This window comes from Papio anubis, chromosome 8 (genome assembly GCF_008728515.1).
Source record: "Papio anubis isolate 15944 chromosome 8, Panubis1.0, whole genome shotgun sequence".
Taxonomy (NCBI): domain Eukaryota; kingdom Metazoa; phylum Chordata; class Mammalia; order Primates; family Cercopithecidae; genus Papio; species Papio anubis.
This window is the reverse complement of record NC_044983.1, coordinates 18040602-18060166: the sequence shown is the minus strand read 5'-3', so window position 1 is coordinate 18060166 and position 19565 is coordinate 18040602. Positions and strand designations below refer to the sequence as shown.

Sequence of the window (19565 nt, the reverse complement as noted above, 5' to 3'; positions counted from 1 at the left end):
ATGCAGGCAGAATTCTGTATCATTTTCTTCTATAGTCAGTTTAAAGGACATGTAAGGCTTTCTATAGCTTTATACAAATATAAATGTTAAAAATACGTAAAATGTGCACTATAATTCTCAGAAGCTCTTTGGTTTACTAAGGACAATGGTTACTTAGTCAAAATATGCTGAGTGAATCTGACCTAAGAATAAATTTACTTTAAAAATGATACAAAATAATGACTTAGTGTGGTAATAAAATGTTGTCAATTTTATTAAAAGCTGATTCCATTTCTTCACACAGTTAAGTACGTTTCTTCCTTGTTTTGTTAAAGCCCATTTCATAAGAGTAAGTTGGCTCTGTGAGAGCATCACTGATAAAGACACGTACAAAGTTAGCACCACACGTTTATAAATGCAGATCGCCACAAGGACCTTTCCAATATGTACAAGCTCCGTTTACACATCCACACATGTATTTACAGCTAATAAATAAAATGTAAAGCCAAAGCATCCTTGATATAAATAGCAAAGTTTTTCAGAGCCAGAGTTCCTGGTGCTATGTGCTGCTTTAGTAAATCTTTTAAGTTAATGCATCCTGGGTCACAAACCAAATCCAGACATTTAATCAATTAGTAATAAAGGGGATGCCAACAACAAATCGTACATCATTTTATTTTTAGAGAGAATTCATTCCAAGCCTGATGATGTTAATCACAACATTGGTCCTACTATTTATAGGCACGGTCATCTCTCTCAGAGAAAGGGTCAAAATTCTGGCACATCAGGAACAATTTCTACCCCAACATGTTCCAATACATCCCTTGATCGACTGTTTTCCCTTCCAAATTACGCTGAAGGACAGCACACATGCAGAGCTTTCTAATATATGTTCACATATCACACATTTTCACAGTCCGGTTCCCAGCAATAGCCTCTGAGATATTTGACATCTTTATCATTTCATATTTTTACATAGAAGAGCATTCTGAAAAATAGGAGATCTAGTTTATAAATAATTGTTCACTCACCCTTGATTAGTTGTTAAAAACAACAAATAACAACCCTCATGGTGCTCCATGTGGCTCCTTGCACGCGATGGTTTAGTAGCACTGCTTAGGAATCTACCCCAGGAACTTCTCCACCCTTTTACTTAGTAAAAACAGTCCTTCTCTAAAATCTGTAGAAGCTCACACAATGCAAAATTTGAACTCAAACGTATCTTTTCATGTCAAAGCTAGGAACAAAAGAGACATACTGGAAGTACAACTGAAGCATGACTGAGGTAAGCCTAAAACTGAATAGTAACTGTCAGATATTGAATGATTTTAAATTGATGAAAATCATTTGGAGAATCTAATAATAAAATTATGTATTTTTTTTTCTGCACCGTTCAAATTATGTGTCAGCTGAGGATTACAGGCTCGTTTTCAACCCCTATCTAGAGAACATTATTATAATATGATCTTGAGACAAAGAAAAAAGAAGGGGTAGAGAGGGATTAATCTATACATGATAAAGCCTATTAGGAATTAATTGATCTGGATTTTACATCTGCTTGAATTTGTAACTTTGTCATGATGCAAGCCAATGGTAGGGACTGTTTAAAAGCTCTGTGTTTATCAGCCCCTTTCTTTGTCCCTCTCCAAGTCACATATTGCTGGTGGACTTCTGGACTACATTCCAACAGCAAGAGGGAATCATTCTAAAACATCATGCATACTGCTAGGTAGCTGAGTCTGATTCATGCCACGGAAAAGCATTTTCTGTATTCTTGGAGACTTGGAGTAAACTTTGAGAAAGTCTTAGCCTGAAAGATCTAGAATTTCAATTAAAATAGGAGGTTCTAACCAATTATAGGCAATGGCCCAATACGCCACATGAAGGAGCCTTATTTTACTATGAGCCCAAACAATTATTTCTTTCTCAAAGGACAAAACAGTGCTTTTCATGATCCACTGTCTTTTAACGTTGGAGGATGTGCTGTTTGGCCACTATACCCCACAAATTGAATTAGCCACCTTTTAATGCTTGAGACTGTCTCCTAAAATAACTAACAAGGATAGAGCTGGGATTAATATTTAGGAAAATCCGCTTTTGAAACACGCCAAACACTGGGTATGCTTTGTAAAAGTTACTTCCTTCACTTCATTCTTCACAGAATTCATGTGCTGTTCTTTCTTCTGTAGAGCCGCCCAGTTTCTGAGAAAAAGCACAGGAAAAGGGCAATTTATTATCTGCTGATTGTTTTACAAACCCTGCTCATACCCCACTGGTTTTAGGATGGAAAAAGCCTTCAACTGGAATTTCAGAACAAAGGTTGTGAGAATAAACCCGTGGGGGGTGGGGGTGGGGTGGGGGGCGGGATGTGTATAATGGATTGCGGGGGGGCGCGGGATGTGTATAATGGATCAGAGAATGGCAGATTCGTAAGAATGAAAGACACTGGAGCAACTATTTAGCCCTGTCCAAATAAGGTGCATCATTTTTGGAGGACTGGGCCAAATGACTTCTAAATTTAGAGGATTTCTTATTCTAAAATGTATAAAACGAAAAGCCCATTCCATTTCATTTCTTGTGATATGAAGTTTCTGATGAGTTAGCAGAAGGTGTGAGAAAGAGAATCTTTGATTTGATTGATTTTAATCACAGAAGAAAGGAACCATTGAAGATTATTAGTCTAATTTATAATTACTTCCTAGATAAAGTTCAGGTGCATTTTTTAGAATGCATGTGGCTGGGCGCCGTGGCTCATGCCTGTAATCCCAGCACATTGGGAGGCTGAGGCAGGCAGATCACCTGAGGTCAGGAGTTCGATGACCAGCCTGGCCAATATGGTGAAACTGCGTCTCTACTACAAACAGAAAAATTAGCCGGGCATGGTAGCGGGCGCCTGTAATCCCAGCTACTTGGGAGGCTGAGGCACAAGAATTGCTTGAACCCGGGATGCAGAGTTGCAGTGAACCAAGATCATGCTACTGCATTCTAGCCTGGGCAACAGAATGAGACTCTGTCTCAAAAATAAATAAATAAAAATAAAATGCATCTGAATATTCTCTGCCTAAATAACTGTTCTTTCAGTAATCCTATAATCGGACAAAGAATGCATCATTCGGCTTTCTCAGATGAAGTCTTGTAACTTATAGAAATAATATGACTGGACGTGCTTTGCAAGCAGAGTTATTTACTAATTTAATGAGGTTTTATTTTTACATTCACATATAGATTTAAAGTTGTAGATGTTCTGGGAGAATGTGCGTGCTATTTATGTGTAACACAAATGCATGTATAAAACTTCATCTAGAGCTGGGTGTGGTGACTCATGCCTATAATCCCAGCACTTTGGGTGCCTGAGGCAGGCGGATCACCTGAGGTCAGGAGTTCAAGACCAGCCTGACCAACATGGTGAAACCCCATCTCTACTAAAAATACAAAATTAGCCAGGTGTGTTTGTGGACACCTGTAATCCCAGCTACTTGGGAGGCTGAGGCAGGAGAATCTCTTGAACCCAGGAGGCGGACGTTGCAGTGAGCCGAGATCGAGCCACTACACTCCAGCCTAGGCAACAAGAGCGCAGCTCCATCTTAAGAAAACAAACAAAAAACTTCATCTAAAAGTCTCTTTCTAAGAATTGAAGAAAGTATGATATTGCCTCAGATTTGTGATGAGGAAAAACAAAGTAATAACCTCTTAGAAGAAAAGTCTCCAGTTAGATAAGAATTGCGTTATTTTGGCTGGGTCAATACCACTAACTATTCTCCATTTTGAGTTTATCTTGATGCTCTTACATTAATGCTTTTGATCCAGATGGTCTCATCTAGTCGTTCAGAGTTTATACACCATAATTCCATTTTTATAAAAGATGAAAAACTTATAAATATTGTGTATATATAAAGTCTGAAAAAATATAAATCAAAATGTTAATTGGGGTTGTCTCTGAGTGATATGGTCACAGTGATTTTATTTTCTTTTTGCTCATTTTTCCTGATCTATTTATAGTAAACATGCATAAAATCTATTATAAAGTAGAATTTAAAAAAATTAAAGATGTTAATATATAGGGTCTTTAATATACTTTTCCTAATAGGCAATTTTTTTTTTTGAGACAGAGTCTTGCTCTGTTGCCCAGGCTGGAGTACAATGGCGTGATCTCGTCTCACTGCAACCTCCGCCTCCTGGGTTCAAGCAATTCTCCCACCTCAGCCTCCCGAGTAGCTGGGATTATAGGCATGTGCCACCACATCCAGCTAATTTTTATATTTTTAGTAGAGACAGGGTTTCGCCATGTTGGCCAGGCTGGTCTCGAACTCCTGACCTCAGGTGATCTGCCCGCCTCAGCCTCCCAAAGTGCTGGAATTACAGGCAAGAAGGCAATTCTTATTCTATACTTTTGTCTCTAAATGCAAACTAGGAAAAGAGAACAAACCAAAAGCAATTGCTTTTCCTATTTCCAGATGACGCTGTGTCCAGCCTTTCCCATCATTTCTTGTGTCACTGGCTTGTATGACATGATCTAATATTTCTCCCCTTTGTTCCTGTAACCCATTAGCACTTGCTATCTGGCAGGGGATGTGTGGAGGGATGAAAATGGCATATTCCAGGAATTCAGAACAGGAGTGGTGAAGGTCACATGCTTAGTCTCCTCTTAGTACTGACACTCTGGAAAGATTCAGCTAACAGCTGCCACATGGATTAGCCCTAAAGGTCAGGTAGGAAAGAGGCAGAGAGTTGTCTGGAGATTGAAAAGAGAACAGTTTCCTATAACTCTCATTCTCTTCAGTTGGTAACTTCGAGGGTTTTGAGATGGTTGCTTGGGCTAGTCCTGTTGGCTGGCTGTCCTGGAGTGCGCTGGCGCTTGCAGAATCAAGAACTATGTGGCTACAGGTGATGCAATGAAACCTTTTCATTTCCCTGAATACATCCCGGGAAGAACTGCACCCACAGCCAGAACGGCAACTACTAAACTTGCGTTACATGCTCTGCAGATGGGATTTGCAAAGACAGCAGAGACGCAGTAGAGAAAAACGCAGAAGTGAAGATTCAGGGGTAGTTCAAGGAGTAAAATAAAACCTAAAATGTGTGCCTGGGATGAAGGTCAGGGCTGGGAGAAACAACAGAAAGAAGAAAGAGGAAGTATTGCAAAAAGCAACAGACCCATCTGATACATATGCAGAAGGACTAAGAAAGACTGAAGGCTTTGATCACATGAGTCAGGACAAGCTGCTGGTGATACGGTGAAGAGGAATGCATGAAGCTGCCTCCTTTAGGGTACAAGCTCAGGATGCCCGGACAGCTTTAGCCCAGAATGCTCACCAGCCTGACTTCTTATTCAGAGACTTGTCATGGCATTTCACAAATACCGCAGGTGCCTTTCCTTTTTGCAAGTGAGACACTTTCTCCCTAGAACAGAAGATCACCCTGTGGAAGAAAATGGATGTGACTATGCCATGTAGAATAATCAAAAGCCCTGTTCACAAAGGTACAGTTCTGTCAGGACTGTTTAAATACTACGTGATCGTGCTGGGTAATTGTTTTGATATTCCCAATAATTAACTGTCACACTCAGGCCACATCAGAATCAGAGGGTAATTTGAGAGCCTAACCCAGTGTTCAGCAAACAAGCTGGTTAATTTAGATAGACAGGCATGCAGACAGCCTAGAGCAGCCTTATATCACTGGGCTTTCACCAAGAGATGATAAAAGATCAACTCTGCCATCTCTTAGCATCTGCATTAAGGAATTAGCGCATCTGCCTTCAACTGGACCTTGCTAGTGAAAAAAAGGTTCTTTATAACATTTCTATCCCATCCTCAAGATCTTTTTTCTTTTTCTTTTTGGTGATACAAGCAAATGACTACTATAGCGTTCTCTATGTAATTCATTTTATGGGTACCCGTGGGTGAGGTTGCAGAGACAGGTTGAGATTGTCTTGGAATCTCATCCCCCTTGAAGAGGTTGGTTTGAATCTTTGATTATCCAGGTAACATCTCGGAGGTTTGTTCCCCAGCTATTTTGTGCTCACAAGAAACAGTGCCAAACGAGAAGCTTAGATTCTTGACTTCTAATCCCAGCGCTCACTGAATAACTGTGAGCAATTCAGGGCTCATGTTTTCCTTACATGAAATACAAAAATACTGTCATTTCCCCAAAAAATAAAATAATAATAAAATAATACTCCTAAAGAAAATCTACATCATATAGTAATAAATACAAGGTTTCCCAAAGCTCTCCCTGAATCTTGAAGGCCCCTGAAATACAACCCCTAGGTCATGACATCAGGTGGGGGTCTCAAGTGAATGAAGAAAAATACATTTAATTACTTTTTCTGAGTCTCTCCGGCTTTTACTCTGATCTTCTGAATGGCAAAGCCGGGACTGCTCCACCAGTCTGACCAGCTGAAGTATGAATCGCTCTTCCATTTGAGCTTCAACATGAGTAGTTCTCCAATGTCTACCTCTGTGTAAATTAGGAAGGAGTATGTCTTATTTGTGGAAACTTCAGGCCTAAACAAAAAAGTAATACATTTGGTTAGTTATAGAGATCAGCTCTCCCTGTCCCCTGCCCCCAACTTTTTTTTCTCCTCTCCAAATATAAATAGCTCTATTGTTTAGGGGATATTTTAAAAATGCAAAAAATGCCCAAGAAAATACCCAAAATGATGGCTGATGGCATTTAGTATATTTTAAATTATATCCACATCCCTTTGGTCTATTCCAGCATTTATCCTAATGACATGAACTATTTAATACAATTCTAAAAGAAAATCCTGAAGTCAATCATTCAGAAATATAATATTCATTTTCATGTATTCCTTTTCAATTTGTATTGATACTTGAACATTATTTAGTTACAATCATAGCACACATAAAATTCTCTATTCTTTATTCTCTTTATATTTTATATTCCATTTTTTACCATGTTTTCCTGGTTTCCCAGAATTATAGTTTTTATAGGCTAGATCATTTTTATTGACTTGATAAACCACAGTTCATTTAACTACTGACTCAATGTTGGATACTGGATTTCTAATTTATGCTAGTATATGTACCGCTGTAATTGATGTTTTTAAAAATGTTTGTTGACTATTTCTTTAGGATAAATATTAGGAAAAAAATCACTTCCTTCTATGTAATAACATTTCGTAGCTGTGGAAAGTTATTAACATACTGCCTTCCGCACCTAGAGGGTTCTAGCTGTGAACAATGTGCAGTAGGTTCGCATGTTCTGCTTCACCACCTTGTCTGCACTGGCTATTTTAAAGATTTGTTCTTCTAGTAATTGTAAAAGAATATCAAGTTGCCTTAATTTTATATTTCTTTGATTAATAGTAAGGGGTAGGCTGGGAACAGTGGCTCACACCTGTAATCCCAGCACTTTGGGAGGCCAAGGTGGGTGGATCACCTGAGATCAGGAATTCGAGACCAGCTTGGCCAACATGGTGAAACCCTGTCTCTACTAAAAATACAAAAACTAGCTGGGCATGGTGGGGGCACCTGTAGTCCCAGCTACTCAGGAGGCTGAGGCAGAAGAATTGCTTGAACTCGGGAGGCAGAGGTTGCAGTGAGCTGAGATCGCACCACTGCACTCCAACCTGGGTGACAGAGCAAGACTCCATCTCCAAAACAAAAAACAAAAAACAAAAAAAAACAAAAAAAGAGGAGCTAACACTTTGTTATGGACTTGTTACTACTTATATTTTCTATACATATTACATATATATCTATAGAGTGGTTTCCTGTTACTATTGCTCATTTTCTTTAATGTCAAACCTTTTGAGATAATTTGATTGTATTGTTTAACAGCAGCTTTATAAAAGAAATAAGCAGATACAAGATGATGAATAAAAAAATATAGTAAGTGAAAATAAAATAACCAATTTAAAGCATTTTTTTTCTCAATATAAAATAGAGGAAAGACCTCAATTTTGAAATTCTGATTTTTTAAACTAGAGACTTGTTTTCTAGGCATCCCGCTCTGCCTCTGCTGCTCAGACCGAGGGTTATGGCAGGGGAGGGAGCAATGCCATGATGACTGCCCCCGTGTGCTACTCACAGGGTGAATGGGATGTTCTCACTCTCAGCCACGGTGCCATACAGAGAAATCTCAAAGGCCTGGTTGGTATGGGTTTCACTCTCAGTCCCAGAAAAATGAATCTTTACTTGGTAATGGAAGACTGTCGGGGAGGAAATTGGAACATACAGATCAATCTTTATGAAAATATCACAACCCCACACAATCAGGCAATTTAGAACCACAGAAAGTATCTCACTAGCACTCAAACCGAAAGTTCACACACATGGAACCACTGGTGTTGCTTGGAAAGACTTCATCATGCATAATGTTCATATTTAGAAAATGCAGACCTTGAATTCTACTCCCTTTTGGAGAAGTGTGGTTATATGCATAGGAAAAACCCAAATGTGTCTGAATTGCCAAGCAGCACTAGGAAGTAGCCATCTTTGATGGAGTGCTAGAGAGATCAAATCAGCAGGCCAAATAAAACACTCATGATGCTTTCTCCATGAACTCCACCATCCTTGGCCGTCTTGTCCCTTAGCATCTGGAGCAAGCATATTCGGCATTTGCTTCTGTGTCACTATATGTCACTGTGTTTGTTTCATGAGTAGGTCTGTCCTTCCACCCTGGCTGTAAGCAGGCTTCTGGTCAGAGGACCATGCCCACCCTTTTAATTCCCCCACCATCTAGTGCAGAGTAGGTGTCTACTAGGCACACCATAGAACTTATTTCATTAGTTTTTCCATTCTGTGATGGGCACACCAAAATCTCACAAATCATCACTAAAGAACTCACTCATGTAAGCAAATGCCACCTGTTCCCCAATAACCTATGGAAATAAAAACAAATTTTTTTAAGAACTTATTTCATGAGCCATCAGCGAAGCCACAAGGACTGCCTTGTAAAGCCAGCTCCTAAAGTATTCTATACTAGGGACAGCCTCTGGAAGCAGGTACTTGAACTTCTATATCTCTTCCCTGCCCCTCCTCTGGTCTCTACCAAAAACCCTGAGCAAATGGGCCTGGGGAGAGGTTAAAAGGAAAGGCAGCAGGACTAAAATACAATCTCAGTGATGGGGGAAAAAAGAGTTCTTGGAGGCCAGGCACGGTGGCTCATGCCTGTAATCCCAGCACTTTGGGAGGCCGAGGTGGGTGAATCACCTGAGGTCAGGAGTTTGAGACTAGCTTGGTCAACATGGTGAAACCCCATTTCTGCTAAGAAAAATACAAAAATTAGTCGGGCGTGGTGACGGGTTCCTGTCATCCCAGCTACTTGGGAGGCTGAGGCAGGAGAATCGCCTGAACCGGGAGGCAGAGGTTGCAGTGAGCCGAGATTGTGCCACCGCACTCCAGCCTGGGTAATAGAGCAAGACTCCGTCTCAAAAAAAAAAAAAAAAAAAAAGGAACTCTTGGAGTGTTTTTTCTTCTATATCCCACTATCCTTGGTCAGATTTTTTCTTTTATTTGTGTTACTGTCTATTAAATGTACTTTCTCTTAAGCTGAGACACAGATCTCTTAAGATTGATGGTTTAGAATAGAATATAGAAGACCATATTTTTATGCTGCATTAGACTCTCGTCCAGGTGAAAAAAATTTCAATAAATTTTATTGTTGTGAACTTCTGATAACAATCTCTATTTTGTTTAGATATGTCTCTTTTTATAATTAAAAAGTAGCCAGATACTAAGCAAAAACAGAAGAACAACAACAAAACCCCACAGCTACTAAAAGATGAAGAGACATTGAATTGAGAATTAATCAAATCCCTTGCAGGCAGCAGGACAGGCCAGAACTGAAGAAGCTGGGAGTGGTGAGGTGCCCCCAGGAGACACTGGCAGAGACTTGAACCCACTGGTGCAGGCAACAGGGATGAGTGAAGCCTGTCTGTCTTCAAGATTATGGTCCCGTGGTCCCCTCTTTACCTCATACACATTGCCTGATTCTGAAGAGTTAAGGTTTCCTTGAAGCACAGGTGCCCCAACCTCTATACCACAAAAGACACCTCTACAGATTCTAGGAATCACCTTACACACGGATGCCATATGTTGTACCTGGGGCCACTGTTCTATAATATCGTCCTTTCCCTCAGGTTTCCACCTGAATTCCACAAAAGCCACCCTTCCTGAAGTTGGTCCCTCTCACCAGATTTATCCAATGACCTCCTCTCCCATTTTCCCACCATTCCTTTAGGTCTGGCTCTAAACAAGAGGCCAAGCTTGAAATTCAAGTGTGAAACAAACTCCTGGCAAAATGGCAGTATCTTAGAAGGTGTGAGATACTCTTGCCTTCCAGGAATAGTTGCATTTAAAAAGACAAATGAAGCCAAGGAGGGCAGATCACCTGAGGTCAGCGGTTCGAGACCAGCCTGGTCAACATGGTGAAACCCCCCTCTCTACCAAAAATACAAAAATTAGCCGGGCATGGTGGTGCATGCCTGTAACCCCAGCTACTCCAGAGGCTGAAGCAGGGGAATCCTTTGAACCCGGAAGGCAGAGGTGGTTGTGGTGAGCCAAGATTGTGCCCCTCTACTCCAGCCTAGGAGAATGCTAGACTTCATCTCAAATTAAATAAATAAATAAATAAATAAATAAATGAATAAATAAATAAATAAGACAGATGGTCCTTGCCTTTATGTAAGTCGTGAACTTTCTGTAAAGGGCCAGGGAGTAAATATTTTAGGCTCTGTGGGCTATCAACTCTGTTATGGTGGCATGAAACCAGCCTTTGCCGCCAATATGGTAATGAATGTGTGTGACTGTGTCCTAATAAAACTTTGCATGAGCACATAGAGGGGAACAACAGACACTGGGGCCTCCCAGAGGGTGGGAGGAGGGAGAGCTTCAGGAAAAATAACTAATGGGTACTAGGCTTAATACCTGGGTGATGGAATAATCTGGACAACAAACTCCCATGTCACAAGTTTACCTATTTAGCCAACCTGCATATGTACCCCCGAACTTAAAAGTTAAAAAAAACTATTTACAAAAGCAGGAAGTAGGCTGGATTTGGCATAAAGGTTATAGTTTGTTGACCCCAGGTGGATGGTTCCAAATGAGCTCTGAGCTCTGTGCTGATAGCCTAGCCCATGCTAATGGCCACATGTACAGGGGAGGGCAGCGAGCAAGGCTGCAAATCCCAGGCTGGGCACTGGGGCCTTGCTGGCAATGGGAATTAGGAGCCTCAGGCAAATGGATCAATGTAACTCCCTATCAACAGAAACACCAGTGAGGGCTCAGGGTTTAGTAATATCAGTCATCATCTCTGTTCCAATGGACAGAATCAGTACGTGCGATGCAGTGAGCATGATAAAATAGGACTCCTTGATTTCCTCATTTACAACAGTCTCCAGCCTACCTTTGTAGGGCATCTGAGAACGAGTCTTCAGGTACATCTTGCTGCTTCTTTTGGCTCTGACTTTATTGATCTCATAGCCCAGATTGTTGCAGCGGTTCTTTCTACAACTCAAGCAGAGCCCTTTCTCAAAGGCTTCCTTGGAACTGCACCTGTAGGCCTTACTTGGATTTTCTTCATTCAACAAGGAGTCGATGAAGAGATGAATGGAGCGCTCATGGGAGCACTTCACTAGCTGGTCCACATCTGGGTAAAAAAGAGACACAAAGATTGTATCTCAGCAGAAATCCACAATGTGTGTTTCATTTGGCGTGTCTAAAATAGGTTAGATGTGGCGTTAGAATAAAATGACCCAAGGATATAGTCCTGTGCATTTATGATCGTAGGCGCTATTTCAGGAAATATTCTTGGTGGTAGCGGCCCACGCACCTCCAAGACAGAGAAAGTTGCAAGTTCACAGGGAATTTTCGACTTTCATACTTCTTATATTTATGTGTATGTTTATGAAGCTGTAATAAGCCTGCAAGGTGGAGGTTGATTTCCTTGTTTGTCACATCATTCTCTTATATTGAAAGTGTCTAACACTTCTAGATGTTTCTAGAAACATATACATGCCCCTTGCCTTACAATATATTTTTCCTAAGTCAAAAATACTGTAAGTTGAAATGCACTTAATTCCCCCAAAACCCATCATAATGTCCAAAAGTTTTAAGTCAAACCATCATATATATATACACGTGCTTCTCAACTTACAGTAGGGTTATGGCCCAATCGTAATTTTTTTTTTTTTTGTATTTCTAGAAACCACATCTTAAGAGGGTAATCGTTAAGTGAATTGTATTTTATCATTGATATTATGTATAATTGAGGATTCTGCCCCTACTAACACTCTTTTACATCAAATGAACCATAGAAATAATCAGCAATGCCATAAGAATGACTTCCTTGTATGTTTTTAGGACAATTGAAAATAGTAACATTATGCTGTAAGTTCTATAACGTGCACAAAAATAATGAGAATATCCTAGGTAGGTCCCAATGTCCATAAAGTATGCAAAGGGCCCTTAAAAATAAATCATAAGCTGGACATGGCGGCTCACAGCTGTAATCCCAGAACTTTGGGAGGCTGGAGGCAGGAGGATCACTTGAGGCCAGGAGTTTGAGACCAGCCTGGGCAATATTGCAAGTCCCCTGTTTTTACAAAAAACAAAAACATTAGCCAGGTATGGGGGTGTGTTCCAGATACTTGAGAGTCTATGGCAGGAGGATCGCTTGAGCCTAGAAGTTCAAGGCCACACTGAACTCTGATTGTGTCACTGCACCCCAACTTGGGCAATAGAACAAGACTCTGTCTCAAAAAAAAAAAAAAAAAAGAAAAAAAATCATAAATTTAACACAAGCTAACATTATTAAAGTAAAACATTAAGCCAACATTATGTTCTGAAAATTTTGGAAGATTTATACTAATTAACCTCTCCTTCCATTCCAATAACATCTACAATCCTTCCATTGGCTTTGCAACTGCATTCAAGGTGTGACAACGTGTGGCCAGATAGCATTTTATGATGCCATTATTGAGGTCAGTGGAGTTTTCCTGTCTAAATCTCACCTTTTTCTCTTGCTACTGTAAGTGCACTGCTCAGTGTAGTCTACAATATAGTAAATAAAAGATAAAATGTCTGTTTGCCTTGCTATAAGGTGGTCTTGCTGAACATTGCAGAATTCTTCAGAAACATAATTTGGCCAAATGTGTATATGAAAACTACATACTTTGGAGCTACTGGGTAGGACTTTCGGTCAATAAGGGTTAAGGATAAGAGTCACATTTAATTCACTTCTAAATAATATTTACCTCCAAGGCCTCTCTCTGCAATCACGCGAATAGCTTCTCCAATGTTACATCCTGGCTGAAAAGTACCTCCATTCGGGTAAATGTCAACATGCCCAACTGGTTTCTGGATTCCAATGCTTCGGCCAGGGGACCCTCTGGTGAATGTGTGTAAGACGTCTACAAAATCTGCATCATCAGGAGAAAGGCGACTTGGGGCCTCTGCATACTCAAAGTTAGGTCCAGCTGGATCAAGGCCTTAAAAGGGAAAAAACAGGTCCACAAATTTGTAAATTTCCATTCGTGTGATATTCGTATGTCACTGATCATCATTTGAATGCACTGGCAGCTATTTAGATTCTTATCATCACCTATTCTGTAGTCACTGGATCTTTACTTAGACATAAAAGGAGGCTTGGCTCCTTCTACAATGAATATGAGTCTCTTAGCCTTATACAGCAATTTTCACTCGGGATGGCTGGATTTCCTTTTGTAGATTATTTTGAATACGTTGAGAAGATGTATAAACAGCGGTGGGTTCTTTCTCTCTGTGTGTAAGCCACACCTTTGCCTAGATGCCTGTCTTCTTTCTAAGTGTCCTCTGGAATTGGTCCTTTTTCTTTTTTCCTCGTACTGATGTGCATTACACTACGAAAACACAGAGCTGAGAGTGGAGGGAAACAGGCTTCCCAGAGAAATCTGCAGGCATTGTGTGTAATTCTGCTTTATTTCTGTGCTGTTGCCAGTGGATAGTAAGCCCGTCAGAGCATCTGTAATTTTTCTTATCCCTAATAAAGAGCCCTACAATGAGGTAATCAAGTGCTGGGCATGTCTCCTGGAAGAACACCACACACATGGGTATTTAACAAAATTCGTTCTGATTCTCTCTCAGAATGACAATCTTCTCAACTCTTATAAGACCAATGAAACTTCTTTCTTACCAGTAATTCTGTTGACTTTCTTATTGGTCAGACTTCCTGCAATGCCAGCAGCATGGGCTCCGAGGCTGTATCCCAAGAGATGGACGTTGTCCAGAGGGTAGTTAAACTCCTCCTTTGGAAGAGAAAAAGAAAACAAAGGTTCTTATAATTCTGCCAAAAAACAAAACCAAAAGAAACAAAATGAATATAAATATTGTTTTCGAAATATAGGAAATACTGAAAACTAATTCTACTTATTTTAATTTTGTGTTACAGGTAAGAGAGAGAAAATATTCTCTATTGTTAAAATTTTCTCTTTTTCTTTTGTTTCACTGTTCCATAAACAAATCCAGTATAGATTTTCTTTTCCTTTAATAACAGATTGAAATGACAGTTTTTCCATGCATCTGAAATAGTATTATTATGTATATAATATATGCATATGTTTGTATATGTCTTTGCATATATAACCATATACTATATGTACAAGCATATATACATGTATATATGTATATGTGTATATGCATATATGCATGCATATATATATGTATATGTGTATATGTTTGTACATATAGTATATGGGTATATATTTTCCCATTATTCCTTACTCTAGATACCTGTATCACTTTATCACTGAAGGTTAGCCAAGCAATGACAGACTCAGGAAACATTACAGTGGAAGGGATCAGAGACACATGGTCCAACCCCTCCTTTAACAGGTGAGAAGCCTGAGCCCCAGGGAGGTGATCCCGTTTGCCCATGTTCATTTGCCTGGTTAGCAAAAAAGATAAGAAAAGAACTTTTATCGTTTATGGTCAGTCTAATAAATACAGCCTATTTTTTACTTCCAATTACCTGGTTAAAATAATTTGCCTCGGTTAGAGTATTAGCTTCTTTCCAACCCCAAGATACTTTTCAGAGGTACTTTTCAGGGGATCGTCTGAAAAAGTGGGTCTCTTGCAGCTAAGTCAGAACTCCAGACCTCAGTTCCCTTCTATCCTATGCACCTTCCCTTCCAACATCTTCCTAGCTCAATTCCATCACTCTCCCAATGTTCAACAAAAAGATTCATCCTATTTCACACTAAAGAATAAGTACTATTAGTATTTTCATGAAAGAGATTGGTATGTCAAGGCGAGGATAAGATGTCCATGGGCCAGCCAACTGGTGGGGAAGGATTTGGCTGAACATGCCATCTTTCCTCTGTCCGAAAATCACAAGCTTTTGTCTGTTGGATCTATTCACTATGAAAATATCAAATGATAGAGCAGGGCAGGACTATTTATTGGACTTATAGTCTATTCTTATCAAAATGTTGCTTTTGGATATAAAATAATGCCCATGCTCATTCTGAAGATTTGAAATGCCCCCAGAAAATCTTTACATCTAAGAGAAAAGGAAGAAAAAACAGCCATTTTGTCTGGCTCCAGTCAAAGACACTGTTTTGGACACTTAAGTCTACTTCTCCCAGTCTTACCTCCATCCAGTTGATAAACCGGGCCACGTCCTGTCCCACAAGTTTGGTGTAGCCCGCGGACACTGGGTAATGCTGCTGAGCCCGTGACAGCCAGTCCACCACAATGACGTTGGAGTCTGGTTCTCTCTTGTACAGGGCGGCCACAAGTTTTGGCACCCAACTCTCATACATTCCTGTTACCTGAAGATGATGACACAAGCTTTCTTAAAATACCCACCTACCACTTGTCATGGATACATCAGCCCAATACACCTGCATGAAATGGAAAAAAACAAACTTGGAAGGAAGCCCGTTGGCACAGATAGAAAAAATCAAATAACAGAAGAGTGTTCAGAGACAGGTCTGTCCCTTCCAAGGCAGATCTAAGTATGCCAGGAAGGCATTGAGTTGAGGAACAGCAGATTGGAGTTCACCATGCTTTCCATTTAAAAAGTATATTTTAGACATTCAGCAAAATTTTGATAATTTATACTATTAAGAGAAAAGATTGGTCTGAATGCAAAGCGGGTCTTTGAGGAAACTAGCAGGAGCACCTGGCTAGGAGCAGAAACCTGAGGAATCGGTCCGGTCCCACACGCCTTCGCCTCCCTTCAAGGTTGGGGTGTTGGGCACCCTTTGTAGTTGGCTTTCAAGATCAAGAGAGGATGATGTCATTTCTTCAGAATGTAATGTTAATGGCCCCCTGTTTCAGCCAGGATCCCCTACTTCACCATGGGAACCCTGTACTTAAAGCTAATGACATCCAAGCAAGTGGCAAAGCTCCAAGATAGCTGTGCCTAAGCAACATGCTGGGATGCATCACATGCATGCTACATGCTAAGCATTCTTTTGGGAATCTCATGACACAGCTAGAGAGCCTCCTCAGTTCCCTTCATCTGTGCCCGTGACTCCCCAGGCAGCTTATTTCAGATAAAGCAAGAAAACTGGGTTTACTCTAGGCCCCTATTAGAAGTTTTTCCATACTACTAGTGTTTCTCTTTTCTTTGTCCTCCCTCCCTTTCTCCTTCCCTCCCTCCCTCCCTCCCTTCTTTCCCTCCTTCCTTCCTTTTTTCCCCTCCTTTCTTTCCTTTCTTTTCTTTCTTTTGGCAGAGTCTCACTGTCTTACCCAGGCTAGAGTGCAGTGGCATGATCTCAGCTCACTGCAACCTCCGCCTCCTTGGTTCAAGCAATTCTCCTGCCTCAGCCTCCTGAGTAGCTGGGACTACAAGCACGTACCACCATACCTGGCTATTTTTTTTGTATTTTTTTTTAGTAGAGATGGGGTTTCCCCATGTTGGCCAGGCTGGTCTCAAACTCCTGACCTCCAGTGATCTGCCTGCCTTGGCCTCCCAAAGTGCTGTGATCACAGGCATGAGCCACCGCTCCTGGCCCAGTGTTTCTAAGTTAAGCAATCTAAAATGGCTGGTCATCCAACTTACTCCTACAGTGGCTGACACTTTTATTAACTGCACGATAGCTAATTGAATCCTTTCTTTCTGATCAACATAAAACAGTGATGTAAGTAACCACAAACAAAGCGAGTGAAAAATTTAAGTACTCACCTTCCTCAACTCAAAAAGGATCTTATTTTCTAAGTTCTTTCAATCTGAGTGTTTCTTCTGAGGTTCAATAATTACTATGTTTTAAATCTTTGGTTTTTAGACATGGAGCTGAACTGAAGCCCTTCCTGCTGCCTGTACCAGGTGGGCCACCTGACCCTGCCAGTAAGTTCACTGAGATAATCAAGATCAGTGTGGCTGGTTTAATTCTTGCACAGACGCAACTCAGTCCCAAAGCCAGACAACAGTCTCTGGGCTCAAGCACTCAAAATGTCAGGACACATGATATGAAAGATACAGGTGGGCTTAGTGGGGCGGTAGGACCGATGATAGGAAGTGGCACCATCTGTTGATACTGGGTTGGTCATGTCATCTTGGTATGAAAAAGAAACGTTTTTTCCATAACTTCCCAAAGTATAAAATTCTCTCAGGGATAAGATTGAGATGCCTGAGATCCTCGATTTATTTCTGTTGTATAAGTGCATTTATTAAGCTCAGATTTTTTGAAAAGTATTAAAAGTCAATTTCTGCATATAACCAAAGGGCCTCTAAAGATTCCTTTTTTCTGGGCCAGACGCAATGGCTCACACCCGTAATCCCAACACTTTTGGGAGGCCAAGGTGGGTGGATCACTTGAGGTCAGGAGTTCGAGACCAGCCTGGCTAGCAGGGTGAAACCCCGCTTGTGCTAAAAATACCAAAATTAGCCAGGTGTGGTGGTGGGTGCCTGTAGTCCCAGCCAGTCGGGAGGCTCAGGCAGGAGAATCTCTTGAGACCAGGTGGCAGAGGTTGCAGTGAGCTGAGATCGTGCCACTGCACTCCAGCCTGGACAATAGAGTGAGACTCCGTCTCAAAAAAGAAGATTCCTTTTTCCTACTTATACCTATTAAAATATAAAAGGATTTATGTTTAGGAATTTGAGCTTTTATCACAAAATATTGAATTTACTATGTTAATATAGTAAATGGCTGTATTTTAGTAAACATCTGTGTGAATTCTGTTGGTAGTAGTCTTCATCTCTATAAAAATTGTAGCAATTGTCCTCTTCAGTCAATAACAAAGGCACTTAAATTATGTAGGAAAGGAAATGTGGACTAGATGAATGTTATTTTTAGCTAGTTCTCACTAGAAATTGGTATTATAATATTCACAAGCTCTGACATAATGGATAGATAATATATCTTTTACAATCCATTTTACATAAATGCTTTTAAATAAATTACACAGTCTACTCACTTGGGATTGAAACATTTTAAAACAAACTAAGCAAGAACTGCATAACGTAAAGTGACCGTGTGACATATTAGAGAGAGGACTTTTGTAAATATTTTTAAAAGTAAATTTAATCACAGTTTCACTTTTTCTAATCATCTGGCATGTCAGTTCCCGGCCCAACTCTTTTTTTAAAAAAAATTTCTAGAGAAGTTCCCTAAAGTTGACAACTGAGAATTTTGGAAGTAGAGTGTTCTTAGGAATAGCTAGTACAACCTCTGCTTTACAGATCAGTAAATGGAGACCCAGAGATGACAAGTGACTTGATCCATAGCACAGAGCTGGGGAATGGCAAAGCCAACACGGACCCCACACTTCCTCACTCCACTCCAGCCCTCTCCTCACTCTTCTATGCTGCCTTCTTTAGAAAGGTTCTCCTGGCAATGTGCTGGATGATGCAGGATCACACCAGGGTTCTGCCGGTTCTCCACAGCAATCACCTATCTTCTGCTCTGTAGCTGGGCAGAGCGTCCTTTACCCACCTCGCAGGAGGCTCTGACTCAAGAGCACCAACCAAGTACAGTGTTAAAATGAAGGCTGGCACTGCCTAGGGGGAGTTCTCATGAACCTGTGGCTTCAGATCCCACCTGAGCCAGAACTGTGTTTATTCAAGTGTAAAGGAGAACCACGCGAGATATGGGGTGTGGACCCATCACTGGCTCCCCAACAACTAGGGCAGGCCCATCAGGATACCTCACCACCCTAATCCCCTCTTTCCCAAAGAGCCTCGCTTACCGTCCAGCCGTGGATCACCATGAAGGTTTTGCTGCTGTGATTGAAATGACAGGTCGCCACAGACTCTGCTACTCCAGGAATGAGGTGGCAAGTGTCCTCAGCTGTGTCTTCAGGGGTCCTTAGGGCAAATTTACTTTCGATGTCAATAAAATCTCTTCTTTCTGAAAAAGAAAAATTGGATATGAGGTTAACTGGAGGGTTGCTTGGTTTTATTCATTGGAATGGTATATTTTAGGTTCACAGGTAACCACCGCTGATGCTATTTTTGTTTCTGAAGTGTTTTCAAAAACGAATGTGGATTGCAAGAGAACAACAGATCCTCCAACATTGAGCAAAGTTGACAGACAACCTTAACTCTGAATTAAGATAGTCACCATTGACCTCTCCTAAGTCTTCCAGTCTTTCCTGAAGCTCTCCTTAGTCGGGGTGTGTGTGTGTGTATGTTCATGA

At 40.6% G+C, this 19565-nt stretch overlaps 1 protein-coding gene across 1 annotated transcript in view; it reads right to left on the bottom strand.

Moving 5' to 3' along the window:
* Nucleotides 1-228: 228 nt before the first annotated feature.
* The window catches only part of LPL (lipoprotein lipase), a 28498-nt gene continuing 9161 nt past the window's right edge, over nt 229-19565 (bottom strand). Inside the window, 9 exon segments of the mRNA NM_001112612.1 lie at nt 229-2181; nt 5293-5397; nt 6300-6482; nt 8032-8152; nt 11350-11592; nt 13199-13432; nt 14116-14227; nt 15572-15751; nt 19116-19276. Of these exon segments, the coding sequence (NP_001106082.1) occupies nt 2181; nt 5293-5397; nt 6300-6482; nt 8032-8152; nt 11350-11592; nt 13199-13432; nt 14116-14227; nt 15572-15751; nt 19116-19276 (1340 nt within the window). The 3' untranslated portion in view covers nt 229-2180.